The 14,609-nt window shown below is 38.2% G+C and overlaps 1 protein-coding gene across 10 annotated transcripts in view; it reads left to right on the top strand.

Moving 5' to 3' along the window:
* The window catches only part of drk (growth factor receptor-bound protein 2 drk), a 91,380-nt gene that overhangs the window by 66,862 nt on the left and 9,909 nt on the right, over nucleotides 1–14,609 (top strand). For all 10 annotated transcript variants that reach the window (XM_067771735.1, XM_067771734.1, XM_067771731.1 and 7 more), the window contains 3 exons: nucleotides 12,118–12,215; nucleotides 12,299–12,418; nucleotides 12,492–12,657. In XM_067771735.1, coding sequence (XP_067627836.1) covers nucleotides 12,118–12,215; nucleotides 12,299–12,418; nucleotides 12,492–12,657 — 384 coding nt within the window. The remainder of the gene's footprint in view (nucleotides 1–12,117; nucleotides 12,216–12,298; nucleotides 12,419–12,491; nucleotides 12,658–14,609) is intronic.

Here is a 14,609-nt window from a genome sequence, read left to right as displayed (position 1 = left end):
GTACAGTGGGAACTGAGATCGTGATCCTCACGAGGAAAAGAAATCCCACCATAATCAATATAATGGTTGGGGATGAGCAAGTAGAAACACCCAGCTCCACGAAACACCTTGGGATGAGGCTATATAAAAAGCTTACATTTTGCGACCAAAGAGCCTGCGAGAAGACTGCGCAGATCACAGGGTACCTAAGTCGATTAATAGCAAACATAGGCGGGCCAAGGCATATATAAAAAAGCTGCTTGGATGCAATGAAATTGTAGAAGTACTGAGCAGCTATTACCACAGCCCAAGCGGAGGGGAGCGAGCTACGAATTGGCTCTTCTTACTGCACGATTTCTACAGAAGTTAATTCCCTCCGTGTCGGCGAAAGAACGTTATCAACATGGAGGGAATGTTCGGAGCTGCTTATTGAGGGTTCTTTCCTATGGCTGAGGTCCAAGTACATAGAAGACGCCTGGATGCATGTTCAAGACTGTGTTGAGAGAAGTGCCAATAAATATGTCCGTTAGTGGAGCTCGGCTGCCCAGAAATCGCTCTCTGGAAGAGCTATTTCTCAGACAGACGAGCTTCTATCGTTGGTACCTGTGAAAGTGTGGAAAGGGAGGTGGCTCGAGGCTGTCAGCAGGGATCCATCTGTGGTCTATATATATGGAACATGATGATGGACTCGCTGCTAAAGCAACTCCAGCATCTTTGCAAATTCTGCGCATATGCGGATGACCTCTTATTAGTAGAGGGTGATTCTCGCGCCAGCGCTGAGCTCCCACCGGTTGTCCGCATCGGCGGGGTCAGCATCAGGTATGCGACTCAAGTCAAATATCTGGGGCTGACAATGGGTGAGCGACCTACTATGCTGTCAGGGACAAGATGCAGAATGTTTCGTGGCAGTTACGACGCTTCATTCCGAGTGACTGGGGCCCGAGTCGCCGTGCCGTTCGTACAATATATCGTGGCCTATTCGTAGCATGTACTACTTTTGGGGCCGCCATATGGTACCGAACAGTCATGACTGCTCATGGTCTGAGGCCCGTGCTGAGAATACAGAGGTGCATGATGCTCCCATGCTTTCCCTTGTGTCGTACCGAGTCAACGGATGCGATGCAGGTGCCGCTTGCTGCAATTTAATATTTAATTTATCTTTAATATATGGCGTTTTCTCAACAATGTGGAAGGAATCTTTTCTTATCCCGGGGCATAGCAAAGTTATCCGAGGCTATTGTTACCCACCAGCTAACTTTCTCTATTTCCCCCATAATTGCAAGCTCGCAACATGAGTTCTGTAAGGGCAAATCAACTATAGCATTTTCAGGTCAAATGAAACTTTTTTCAAGTCAAATGAAACTTTTTTTCATTTTAAATGAAACTTTTCATTTTAAATGAAACTTTTTTCATTTCAAATGAAACTTTTTTCAAGTCAAATGAAACCATACTAAGGTAATTGTCAATATATTTATATCGTACTTTATAACGCTAAGTATTTATCAAATTTTTCTTTAAGACAACTATTTCTAATTAGCCACATTGGAGGCAAAATTTTTGCTTAAATTTTCTTTGTGAATTTAAGCTGCAGTTAAGGTCGGCTTAGTTTAGCCTTTCCTTTTGATCGTTTCAATTTTTAATAGATAAAGTAGCAGGGTTATGCGCTAGGCAACTTATATACTACAGTTTAACCACCCACTTAAAATAAGCACCTATATTTTTTACTTGTATCTACTCCTCTTATATGTATATAAAGCACATTCTTCTTCTACATATACTTCGTTAATAACGTAGGAATAAAGCAACGTAGAAGGAACCAAAGAGTATGATGTGAGCGTATTTCCTATTCACTGTCTGACACCAACTAACACATCGGTTGAATCCTCTGTATTATGCTTTTCTCTTTGACCAACGTCTTACCAAACAACATAGTAGGTCATGAAAAAACCCTTAAAAATCAAAGTCAAAAAAAGTAAAAAAAAAATGAAATTTCGCAGGCTCGAAAATTATTTGTTTGGGTATGCGTAGTGAAACTTTTTTCCTTACTCCAAATCCTATCGAAAAATCGATGGCGCGATATCGGAAGTATTACATTTAAATACAATATACAATGAAAAATAATGGAATAAAAACAAATATATATGTTTTCAAATGCCCAAACGAGTGAAGTACAATGTAACTACGCCATAGAGTAGAAAAGATCACTTTTTACCGTTATGTTTTTCAGCATAGTTAAAAAAGATCTCTCCACAGTCCACATGCTCTACTATATAGTTGGTAAAAGTAATGTTTTTCTCAATACCTTGCTATCGTTCTATGTTGTTTGGTAAGACGTTGGTCAAAGAGAAAAGCATAATACAGAGGATTCAACCGATGTGTTAGTTGGTGTCAGACAGTGAATAGGAAATACGCTCACATCATGCTCTTTGGTTCCTTCTACGTTGCTTTATTCCTACGTTATTAACGAAGTATATGTAGAAGAAGAATGTGCTTTATATACATATGTATAAGAGGAGTAGATACAAGTAAAAACAAGTAAGGAAGGCTAAGTTCGGGTGTAACCGAACATTACATACTCAGTTGAGAGCTATGGAGCCATAATAAGGAAAATGAACCTGGAGTAACCCTGGAATGTGGTTGTATGACATGTGTATCAAATGAAAGGTATTAAAGAGTATTTTAAGAGAGAGTATGCCATAGTTCTATGGATGGACGCCATTTAGGGATATCGCCATAAAGGTGGACCAGGGCTGACTCTAGAATTTGTTTGTACGATATGGGTATCAAATGAAAGGTGTTACTGAGCATTTTAAGAGGGAGTGGGCCTTAGGTCTATCGGTGGACGCCTTTTCGAGATGTCCCCATTAAGGTGGACCAGGGGTGACTCTAGAATGTGTTTGTACGATATGGGTATCAAATGAAAGGTGGTAATGAGTATTTTAAAAGGGAATGGGCTTTAGTTCTATAGGTGAACGCCTTTTCGAGAAATCGCCATAAAGGTGGACCAGGGTGACTCTAGAATATGTTTGTACGATATGGGTATCAAATGAAAGCTGTTAATGAGTATTTTGAAAAGGAGTGATCCTTAGTTCCATAGGTGGACGCCGTTTCGAGATATCGCCATAAAGGTGGACCAGGGGTGTCTCTAGAATGTGTTTGTACGATATGGGAATCAAATGAAAGGTGTTACTGAGCATTTTAAGAGGGAGTGGGCATTAGGTCTATAGGTGGACGCCTTTTCGAGATATCGCCATTAGGGTGGGCCAGGGGTGACTCTAGAATGTTTGTACGATATGGGTATCAAACGAAAAGTGTTACTGAGCATTTTAAGAGGGAGTGGGCATTAGGTCTATAGGTGGACGCCTTTTCCAAATGTCGCCATTAGGGTGGGCCAGGGGTGACTCTAGAATGTGTTTGTATGATATGGGTATCAAATGAAAGATGGTAATGAGTATTTTAAAAGGGAGTAATCCTTAGTTCTATAGGTGGATGCCTTTTCGAGATATCGCCATAAAGGTGGACCAAGGGTGACTCTAGAATGTTTGTACGATATGGGTATCAAACGAAGGGGTATGAGGTCTATAGGTGGACGCCTTTTCGAGATATCGTCATTAGGGTGGGCCAGGTGTGACTCTTGAATGTGTTTGTACGATATGGGCATCAAACGAAAGGTGTTACTGAGCATTTTAAGAGGGAGTGGGCATTAGGTCTATAGGTGGACGCCCTTTCGAGATATCGCCATTAGGGTGGGCCAGGGGTGACTCTAGAATGTTTGTACGTTATGGGTATCAAACGAAAGGTGTTACTGAGCATTTTAAAAGGGAGTGGGCATTAGGTCTATAGGTGGACGCCTTTTCGAGATATCGCCATTAGGGTGGGCCAGGGGTGACTCTAGAATGTGTTTGTACGATATGGGTATCAAATGAAAGGTGGTAAGGAGTATTTTAAAAGGGAGTAATCCTTAGTTCTATAGGTGGACGCCTTTTCGAGATATCGCCATAAAGGTGGACCAAGGGTGACTCTAGAATGTTTGTACGATATGGGTATCAAACGAAAGGTGTTACTGAGCATTTTAAGATGGAGTGGACATTAGGTCTATAGGTGGACGCCTTTTCGAGATATCGCCATTAGGGTGGGCCAGGGTGACTCTAGAATGTGTTTGTACGATATGGGTATCAAATGAAAGGTGGTAATGAGTATTTTAAAAGGGAGTAATCCTTAGTTCTATAGGTGGACGCCTTTTCGAGATATCGCCATAAAGGTGGACCAAGGGTGACTCTAGAATGTTTGTACGATATGGGTATCAAACGAAAGGTGTTACTGAGCATTTTAAGATGGAGTGGACATTAGGTCTATAGGTGGACGCCTTTTCGAGATATCGCCATTAGGGTGGGCCAGGGTGACTCTAGAATGTTTGTACGATATGGGTATCAAACGAAAGGTGTTACTGAGCATTTTAAGAGGGAGTCGGAATTAGGTCTATAGGTGGACGCCTTTTCGAGATATCGCCATTAGGGTGGGCCAGGTGTGACTCTAGAATGTTTGTACGATATGGGTATCAAACGAAAGGTGTTACTGCGCATTTTAAGAGGGAGTGGACATTAGGTCTATAGGTGGACGCCTTTTCGAGATATCGCCATTAGGGTGGGCCAGGGGTGACTCTAGAATGTTTGTACGATGTGGGTATCAAACGAAAGGTTTTACTGAGCATTTTAAGAGGGAGTGGGCATTAGGTCTATAGGTGGACGCCTTTTCGAGATATCGCCATTAGGGTGGGACAGGGGTGACTCTAGTATGTGTTTGTACGATATGGATATCAAATTAAAGGTATTAATGAGGGTTTTAAAAGCGAGTGGCCCTTAGATATATATGTGAAGGCGTTCTCGCGATATCGACCAAAATGTGGACCAGGTGATCCAGAAATACATCTGTCGGGTACTGCTAATTTATTTATATATGCAATACCACTAACAGTATTCCTGCCAAGAGTCCAAGGGCTGTTGATTTCGCCTTGTAGAACTTTTTCATTTTCTTCTACTTAATATGGTAGGTGTCACACCCATTTTACAAAGTTTTTTCCAAAGTTATATTTTGCGTCAATAAACCAATCCAGTTACCACGTTTCATCCCTTTTTTCGTATTTGGTATAGAATTATTAGCATTTTTTTCATTTTTCGTAATTTTCGATATCGATAAAGTGGGCGTGGTTATGGTCGGATTTCGGTCATTTTTTATACCAAGATAAAGTGAGTTCAGATAAGTACGTGGGCTAAGTTTAGTAAAGATATATCGGATTTTGCTCAAGTTATTGTGTTAACGGTCGAGCGGAAGGACAGACGGTGGACTGTGTATAAAAACTGGGCGTGGCTTCCACCGATTTCGCCCATTTTCACAGAGAACAGTCACCGTTATAGAATCTATGCTCCTACCAAATTTGAGAAAGATTGGTAAATTTTTGTTCGACTTATGGCAATTAAAGTATTCTAGACAAACTAAATGAAAATGGGCGGAGCCACGCCCATTTTGAAATTTTCTTTTATTTTTGTATTTTGTTGCATCATATCATTACTGGAGTTGAATTTCGACTTAATTGACTTATATACAGTAAAGATATTAAATTTTTTGTTAAAATTTGAATTAAAAAAAATTTTTTTTTTAAAAAGTGTGCGTGTTCTTCATCCAATTTTGCTAATTTTTATTTAGCGCATATATAGTAATAGTAGTAAAGTTCCTGCCAAATTTCATCATGATATCTTCAACGACTGCCAAATTACAGCTTGCAAAACTTTTAAATTACCTTCTTGTAAAAGTGGGCGGTGCCACGCCCATTGTCCAAAATCTTACCAATTTTCTATTCTGCGTCATAACGTCAACACATCTACCAAGTTTCGTCGCTTTATCTGTCTTTTGTAATGAATTATCGCACTTTTTCGGTTTTTCGAAATTTTCGATATCGAAAAAGTGGGCGTGGTTATAGTCCGATATCGTTCATTTTAAATAGCGATCTGAGATGAGTGCTCAGGAACCTACATACCAAATTTCATCAAGATACCTCAAAATTTACTCAAGTTATCGTGTTAACGGACGGACGGACGGACGGACATGGCTCAATCAAATTTTTTTTCGATCCTGATTATTTTGATATATGGAAGTGTATATCTATCTCGATTCCTTTATATATGTACAACCAACCGTTATCCAATCAAACTTAATATACTCTGTGAGCTCTGCTCAACTGAGTATAAATATAGGTGCTTATTTTAAGTGGGTGGTTAAACTGTAGTATATAAGTTGCCTAGCGTATAACCCTGCTACTTTATCTATTAACAAGTAAGGAAGGTTAAGTTCGGGTGTAACCGAACATTACATACTCAGTTGAGAGCTATGGTGACAACATAAGGGAAAATAACCATGTAGGAAAATGAACCGAGGGAAACCCTGGAATGTGTTTGTATGACATGTGTATCAAATGAAAGGCATTAAAGAGTATTTTATGAGGGAGTGGGCCATAGTTCTATAGGTGGACGCCATTTAGGGATATAACCATAAAGGTGGATCAGGGTTGACTCTAGAATGCGTTTGTACGATATGGGTATCAAATGAAAGGTATTAATGAGTATTTTAAAAGGGCGTCGACCTAAGTTCTATAGATGGACGCCTTTTCGATATATCGCCGTAAAGATGGACCAGGGGTGACTCTAGAATGCGTTTGTACGATATGGGTATCAAATGAAAGGTGTTAATGAGCATTTTAAAAGGGAGTAATCCTTAGTTCCATAGGTGGACGCCGTTTCGAGATATCGCCATAAAGGTGGACCAGGGGTGACCCTAGAATTTGTTTGCACATTATGGGCATCAAACGAAAGGTGTTAATGAGTATTTTAAAAGGGAGTGGGCCTTAGTTATATAGATGGACGCCGTTTCGAGATATCGCCATAAAGGTGGGCCAGGGGTGACTCTAGAATTCGTTTGTGCAATATGGGTATCAAACGAAAGGAGTTAATGAGTATTTTAAGAGGGAGTGGGCCTTAGTTCTATAGGTGGACGCATTTTCGAGGTATCGCAATAAAGGTGGACCAGGGGTGACTCTAGACTTTGTTTGTACGATATGGGTATCAAATGAAAGGTGTTAATGAGTATTTTTAAAAGGGAGTGGGCCTTCGTTCTATAGGTGTTCGCCTTTTCGAAATATCGCCATAAAGGTGGACCAGGGGTGACTCTAGAATGAGTTTGTACGATATGGGTATCAAATGAAAGGTATTAATGAGAGTTTTAAAAGGGAGTGGGCCTTAGTTCTATAGGTGGACGCATTTTCGAGGTATCGCAATAAAGGTGGACCAGGGGTGACTCTAGACTTTGTTTGTACGATATGGGTATCAAATGAAAGGTGTTAATGAGTATTTTAAAAGGGAGTAATCCTTAGTTCCATAGGTGGACGCCGTTTCGAGATATCGCCATAAAGGTGGGCCAGGGGTGACTCTAGAATTCGTTTGTGCAATATGGGTATCAAACGAAAGGAGTTAATGAGTATTTTAAGAGGGAGTGGGCCTTTCTGGACCAGGGGTGACTCTAGACTTTGTTTGTACGATATGGGTATCAAATGAAAGGTGTTAATAAGTATTTTTAAAAGGGAGTGGGCCTTCGTTCTATAGGTGTTCGCCTTTTCGAAATATCGCCATAAAGGTGGACCAGGGGTGACTCTAGAATGAGTTTGTACGATATGGGTATCAAATGAAAGGTATTAATGAGAGTTTTAAAAGGGAGTGGTGGTAGTTGTATATGTGAAGGCGTTTTCCAGATATCGACCAAAATGTGGACCAGGGTGACCCAGAACATCATCTGTTGGATACCGCTAATTTATTTATATATGTAATACCTGCCAAGATTTTAAGGGTTTTTTATTTCGCCCTGCAGAACTTTTTCATTTTCTTCTACTTAATATGGTAGGTGTCACAACCATTTTATAAAGTTTTTTTCTAAAGTTATATTTCGCGTCAATAAAACAATCCAATTACCTTACCATGTTTCATCCCTTTTTTCGTATTTGGTATAGAATTATGGCATTTTTTTTCATTTTTCGTTCTTTTCGATATCGAAAAAGTGGGCGTGGTCATAGTCGGGTTTCGTTCATTTTTCATACCAAGATAAAGTGAACTGAGTTTAGTAAAGATATATCGAATTTTGCTCAAGTTATCGTGTTAACGGCCATGCGGAAGGACAGACGGACGACTGTGTATAAAAACTGGGCGTGGAATCAACCGATTTCGCCCATTTTCACAGAAAACAGTTAACGCCATAAAATCTATGCCCCTACCAAATTTCAAAAGGATTGGTTAATTTTTGTTCGACTTATGGCGTTAAAAGTATCCTAGACAAATTAAATGAAAAAGGGCGGAGCCACGCCCATTTTTAAATTTTCTTTTATTTTTGTATTTTGTTGCACCATATCATTACTGGAGTTGAATCTTGACATAATTTACTTATATACTGTAAAGATATTAAATTTTTTGTTAAAATTTTACTTTAAAAAAATTTTTTTTTTAAAAGTGGGCGTGGTCCTTCTCCGATTTTGCTAATTTTTATTAAGCGTACATATAGTAATAAGAGTAACGTTCCTGCCAAATTTCATCATGATATCTTCAACGACTGCCAAATTACAGCTTGCAAAAGTTTTAAATTACCTTCTTTTAAAAGTGGGCGGTGCCACGCCCATTGTCCAAAATTTTACTAATTTTCTATTTTGCGTCATAAGTTCAACTCATCTACCAAGTTTCGTCGCTTTATCGGTCTTTTGTAATGAATTATCGCACTTTTTCGGTTTTTCGAAATTTTCGATATCGAAAAAGCGGGCGTGGTTATAGTCCGATATCGTTCATTTTAAATAGCGATCTGAGATGAGTGCTCAGGAACCTACATACCAAATTTCATCAAGATACCTCAAAATTTACTCAAGTTATCGTGTTAACGGACGGACGGACGGACATGGCTCAATCAAATTTTTTTTCGATCCTGATTATTTTGATATATGGAAGTCTATATCTATCTCGATTCCTTTATATATGTACAACGAACCGTTATCCAATCAAACTTAATATACTCTGTGAGCTCTGCTCAACTGAGTATAAAAATTGAAACGATCAAAAGGAGAGGCTAAACTAAGCCGACCTTAACTGCAGTTTAAATTCACAAAGAAAATGTAAGCAAAAATTTTGCCTTCAATGTGGCTAATTAGAAATAGTTGTCTTAAAGAAAATTTTGATAAATACTTAGCGTTATAAAGTACGATATAAATATATTGACAATTACCTTAATATGGTTTCATTTGAAATGAAAAAAGTTTCATTTGACCTGAAAATGCAATAAAAAAAAATTTCATACGTCCGACCCAAAAGCGTCCGCTAAAAACGTTGGTATACATGAAAATTATACAATCAAATGAAAATTTTATAGTGTTCATAGAGTTTAATGTGACAAAGTGTACCACAAATCTATGGTACCGATTTTCTATGTAATTAATGGTGTAATTTTTGTAAATTTTACTTAATTTTAATTTGTAATTTTGTCAACCGCCACATCTAAAAATATTACGACCCTGATGATGCCAAGGAAATTTGGCGAAATGTTGGGCCGTAAGGTGGAATAAACTTTGTTTTATTCGCACTACAACGAAATAAATCAGAATAGTTAAGGAAACTTAATTTCCGAAAATTTTTTTAATAGGTCATGAAAAACCCCTTAAAAATCAAAAAAAGTTTCATTTGAAATGAAAAAAGTTTCATTTACGGCCCGATTCTTAGCGTTACCGGTAAAATAGTACCCAGAACATTATGTAACCGAAACTCGTTACCAGTTGTTTTATTCGCGATTCTGGCCAAAGTTGTAACGCTGTCATCGCCGAAAAACTCACCAGTGTCTGTGGTGAAATTTAAAAGTTGGTTTTCTTCGCTTTACCCATGGCGGAACGATACAAGGTGGCAGCATGGGACAGCTGAATAAAATTTTTTTTTATTTAGTTTGATACATCAACTTCCGGCGCAGTACGATTTTGACATTTGTCCATCGAATTTACAAAAACGAAGTACATGGAATTTTTATTTATGTTTGTAGGTATGTCACCATGCTGCCACCGTGTATGGTTCCGCCATGGCTTTACCGAAAATGTGTCACTCGTAGATACGATGTTAACGAATAAACGGGACGATGTGTATATACATACATATGTGCATACATGCATACGTTTTTACATAGCTATATTGTAATATATACTGTGAAAGTGCATGGAAACAAATATGTATAGCAAGAGGCAACACTTTTTTACTATTATGTTTACTTATTTGCGCTCACAATTCTTTATTTTTCAGTATTGCCTTTTTCCAAACAACAGCTTTTGTGTGGTTACATCGATGTTACCACCTATTTTAGTGGGTAAACAATTATCCGGCTACTTTCGTGGGCAGAAAACCAAAAGGGTACAAAAGTTACCATATGAAGAAAGTTGCCGTGGTGAAGAAAGTTGTTACCACATTAGAATCAGGCTGTTAAAATGAAAAAAGTTTCATTTAAAATAAAAAAGATTCATTTGAAATGAAAAAAGTTTAATTTGAAATGAAAAAAGTTTCATTTGAAATGAAAAAAGTTTCATTTAAAATGAAAAAAGTTTCATTTGACCTGAAAATGCTATATCACCAATTTACTGGAATTTACCACTCACGTTTCTAATGGATTTATAAAAGGCCTTCATACCGATGTAATTTACACCGATTTCAGTAAAACTTTCGACAAAGTACATTACTCGGTCAACTTGGTTTTCAACCCCGTTTTATATGCTGGATTTCTTCGTATCTTGATAATCGTACGCAAAAAGTAATCTTTAAAAATACACTTTCTGGGGTCATCAATGTTTCTTCTGGTGTTCCTCAGGGCAGCCATCTTGGTCCGATTCTGTTCTTGTTGTTCATAAAAGATATATCTAATACAATTAAATACTAAAAAATCTTGATGTACGCAGACGATGTAAAACTTTTCAAATCATATGCCTCGGTTAAGGAACATTCCTTGCTTTAAATCACTTGGTTACCTGGTGCAATGTAAATTATATGCCGCTCAATCTCAAAAAATGTAAATTTATGTGTTTTTCTCGGAGAATTTCGCCACCAGCTTCATATACAATTAACAACTATAGTCTAGAAACTAAATAATTTTATTGACTTGGGAGTCATGATGGATTCCAAACTTAGTTTCAACCTTTATACTAATGCTATAGTGAATAAAGGCAAAGGTGTTTTTGCATTTGTTAAACGGTGGTCAAAAGAATTTAACAAAACAAAATAAGTCAAAATTTAACGACCCTTACATAACTAAAGCACTTTTTACAACATTAGTTAGGCCAATATTAGAATACGGCTCAGTAATCTGGAATCCGCGTTATCAAGTCCATGCAGACAGTCTCGAATCAATACAAAAACAATTTTTACTATTTGCCTTAATAAATTTTCAATGGGACTCTTTAACTAATCTTCCACCTTATACTAATCGATTAAAGCTTATCAGTCTTCCAACTCTTGCTATTGGAAGGGAAATGCTTGATGTAATATTTATGACAAAATTTTTAAATGAATCAATTTCGAGCCCATTCCTTCTGAACGAAGTGAACTTTTGCGTTCCCTCTCGGACATCGAGACACTTCAAACCTCTTCTCCTGAAACAATGTAGAACGAATTTCGAACAAAATGAACCTTTTCGGCGTTTTTGCCAAGATTATAACTCTCACTCAAACACATTTTATAGCTAGGACTCCCTTTTTTATATAAAAAAGATTGTTCGCACCTCTCTTAATAATTAATGTATAATACATTTGCTTCTGCTCTCTTTAAGTATTACGCTTGGCTGTAGCTGAGTAGTCTTAGATCGCGTCGCTTCACAAACCGCTGCCCATTAAAGACTCAACAAAAAAAAAAAAAAAAGTTGTTATATATATATAAATCGATCGCGTAATTAGGCTTAGCCCGGTTTCATTGGGCCACTTGAGGGCAGCGCGAAAAAAAAATATATATACCATTAAAATAAAAAAAATTTATCTATCAATTTCAGATTTATTTATTACTAAAATAACTTTTTTCTTTATATTTTTAATAACAGATTTTAAATATGGAAGACGATTCAAATTGGTATCGAGCCGAATTAGACAGTAAAGAGGGTCTCATACCCAGTAACTATATAGAAATGAAAAATCATGAGTAAGTGTGGCTCCCGGCTATGCCTGTATTTAGTATTTTTCCCCTAGATAAATTTTAAATTTCTCCTTCCGCCACCTGTATAGCTGGTACTATGGCCGCATCACACGTGCCGATGCTGAAAAATTACTCTCAAATAAACATGAAGGTGCATTCTTGATTCGTATAAGTGAATCCAGTCCTGGTGATTTCTCCCTATCAGTCAAGTACGTATTCTTCTTTAAAGTTAGCAACCTCTATTAATATTTTTATTATCATAATTTCTCTATCCCGCTACAGATGTCCTGATGGTGTGCAACATTTTAAAGTTTTACGTGACGCACAGGGTAAATTCTTCCTTTGGGTAGTTAAATTTAACTCACTCAACGAATTAGTAGAATATCATCGAACCGCAAGCGTATCAAGATCACAAGATGTTAAATTAAGAGATATGATACATGAAGAGGTAAGTAATCGTGGATCCGAAATTAAAATTGTATTAACCTACATATGCACAAACAAATCTGCATGGAAATAGCGACCTAGGCAGGCATAGCATGTTACCGGAACGTACCGGATCTGCATCAGACAAATGACCATCAACATCGATAACACTCCCCAAAAGCTTCGGGGAGTGTCTTTGTCGTTAATACATCAACAACAGCAAAAACAACAGGAGCCAATCAGCATTCTAGTTCACCAAGAAATGTTGTTGTTGTTGTTGTTGTAGTTGGTTCGTTACGTTTCGGTAAAAAGCACCATTAAGGTTCAAGCCCTACAATCTCGGAAACAATTTAATGTGACGAGATTGATTGTTCCACTACTCCCTAGTTCCTACCACTCCCTAGTTCCATGGCACTTGGGGTCGCCAGAGCCTTTCTACTACAACAAAAACAACCAAGAAAATGTCAACTAACATTCCTCCTAGCAATATTTCAGCAATATACCTTGCTGAGCTAACTATTGCACCATTTTTATGGGTTTCTCTTCTGTCAATATATTAGACTTGGGGCTGCGCTAAGGAAATCACTTTGTCACAATTTTTATATACAGTGGGTTTCAAAATTAATTATTGCCCATATTTTCTTAGTTTTATCAAAACTATTTATTTACTACTATTTACTATTTTACTATTTGTAAAATCTGAATGAAACATTTGGATTTCATAATCTCATGAAAGCGGCAACTTGACGGCTGCCTACACCTTACGGTTGCCTATTATTGGCAGAGTCATCGCTGCCTTAATAAAAAGGAGTATTTGATTTAATATTCCTCAAACAGGACCTAGTTACGATATTCAAAAACACGAATGTGGAAGCTAGTTCTGCAATCATGCCAGGACATAATTGTGTATGGCGATTTTCACTCACCACACAGTAGAAGCCTTTATATTTACCCCTTTTGGGTTCCACCAACTTTAGTTCAGTGTCTGCCACAAATAGTTCAAGGATTAAAAAAATTGGATACAGTTCATCTATAATGCAGGGTAAAGCCAATTGTCTCAACACCAAGTTTATGTGGTGACGCTTTTTGGGGTATTAGGCAATTGAGGTGGATGGACATTTAGATGATCTTTGGAAGGAAACCAAGCCAGTCAGATCATTCTTCTTTTAGCAGTGCTTCGCCCCATCCAATAAGTGTGACCACTCACAAATTATCACGTATCCTCTAATGGAAGCCTAAGGAAATTTGCAGATTCAATAGAGTTAGGCAAAGTAACATGGCTGTTAGAGGCTTTAAAAAATAAATAAATGTAAGGCGCGATAACCTCCGAAGAGATCTAAGGCCGAGCTTCTCTTCCAATTTGCGTCGTGCTCCTCTTGATTTTCCCTACAAATTGGCCGGACGGGACCTACATGTTTTATGCCGACTCCGAACGGCATCTGCAAGGCAAATGAGTTTTCACTGAGAGCTTTTCATGGCGGAAATACACCCGGAGCGCTTGCCAAACACTGCCGAGGGGCGACCCCGCTTAGAAAAATTTTCTTCTAATTGAAAAATTTTATTTTTAAAATTTTGATGTGGCTTTGCCCGGGGTGCGAACCCAGGGCATACGGTGTGATAGTCGGAGCACGCTACCATCACACCACGGTGGCCGAGGCTTTAGTCCCACATTTAAATTGTAAAGACGGTTGGTGTCAAATAAAATGCACGAAAAACATTGTGCCTGTCGGGGTTGATTCTAGATAAATAACGTATTACATTATCCAAATCGAAGTTGTAACAGAGTGATGCGCGTGGGGTTGGGGTTACTAACGCGCATCTTCCTAGGAAGTCTGCTTTCTTATATTACGAGTATGGTAATAAACTCTGGGAACTGGACTCGCCGGGCATTATCGGCATAAAACTTTGGCGCCTCTTTGTGGAGGAGACTGAGGGCCTGTATATGCTCAACAACTGAACTTGTGTGCTGGATCT

This window comes from Eurosta solidaginis, chromosome 3, assembly GCF_040869045.1.
Source record: "Eurosta solidaginis isolate ZX-2024a chromosome 3, ASM4086904v1, whole genome shotgun sequence".
NCBI classification, from domain to species: domain Eukaryota; kingdom Metazoa; phylum Arthropoda; class Insecta; order Diptera; family Tephritidae; genus Eurosta; species Eurosta solidaginis.
The sequence above is the reverse complement of the archived record's forward strand: the minus strand, read 5'-3'. Positions and strand labels throughout refer to the sequence as shown.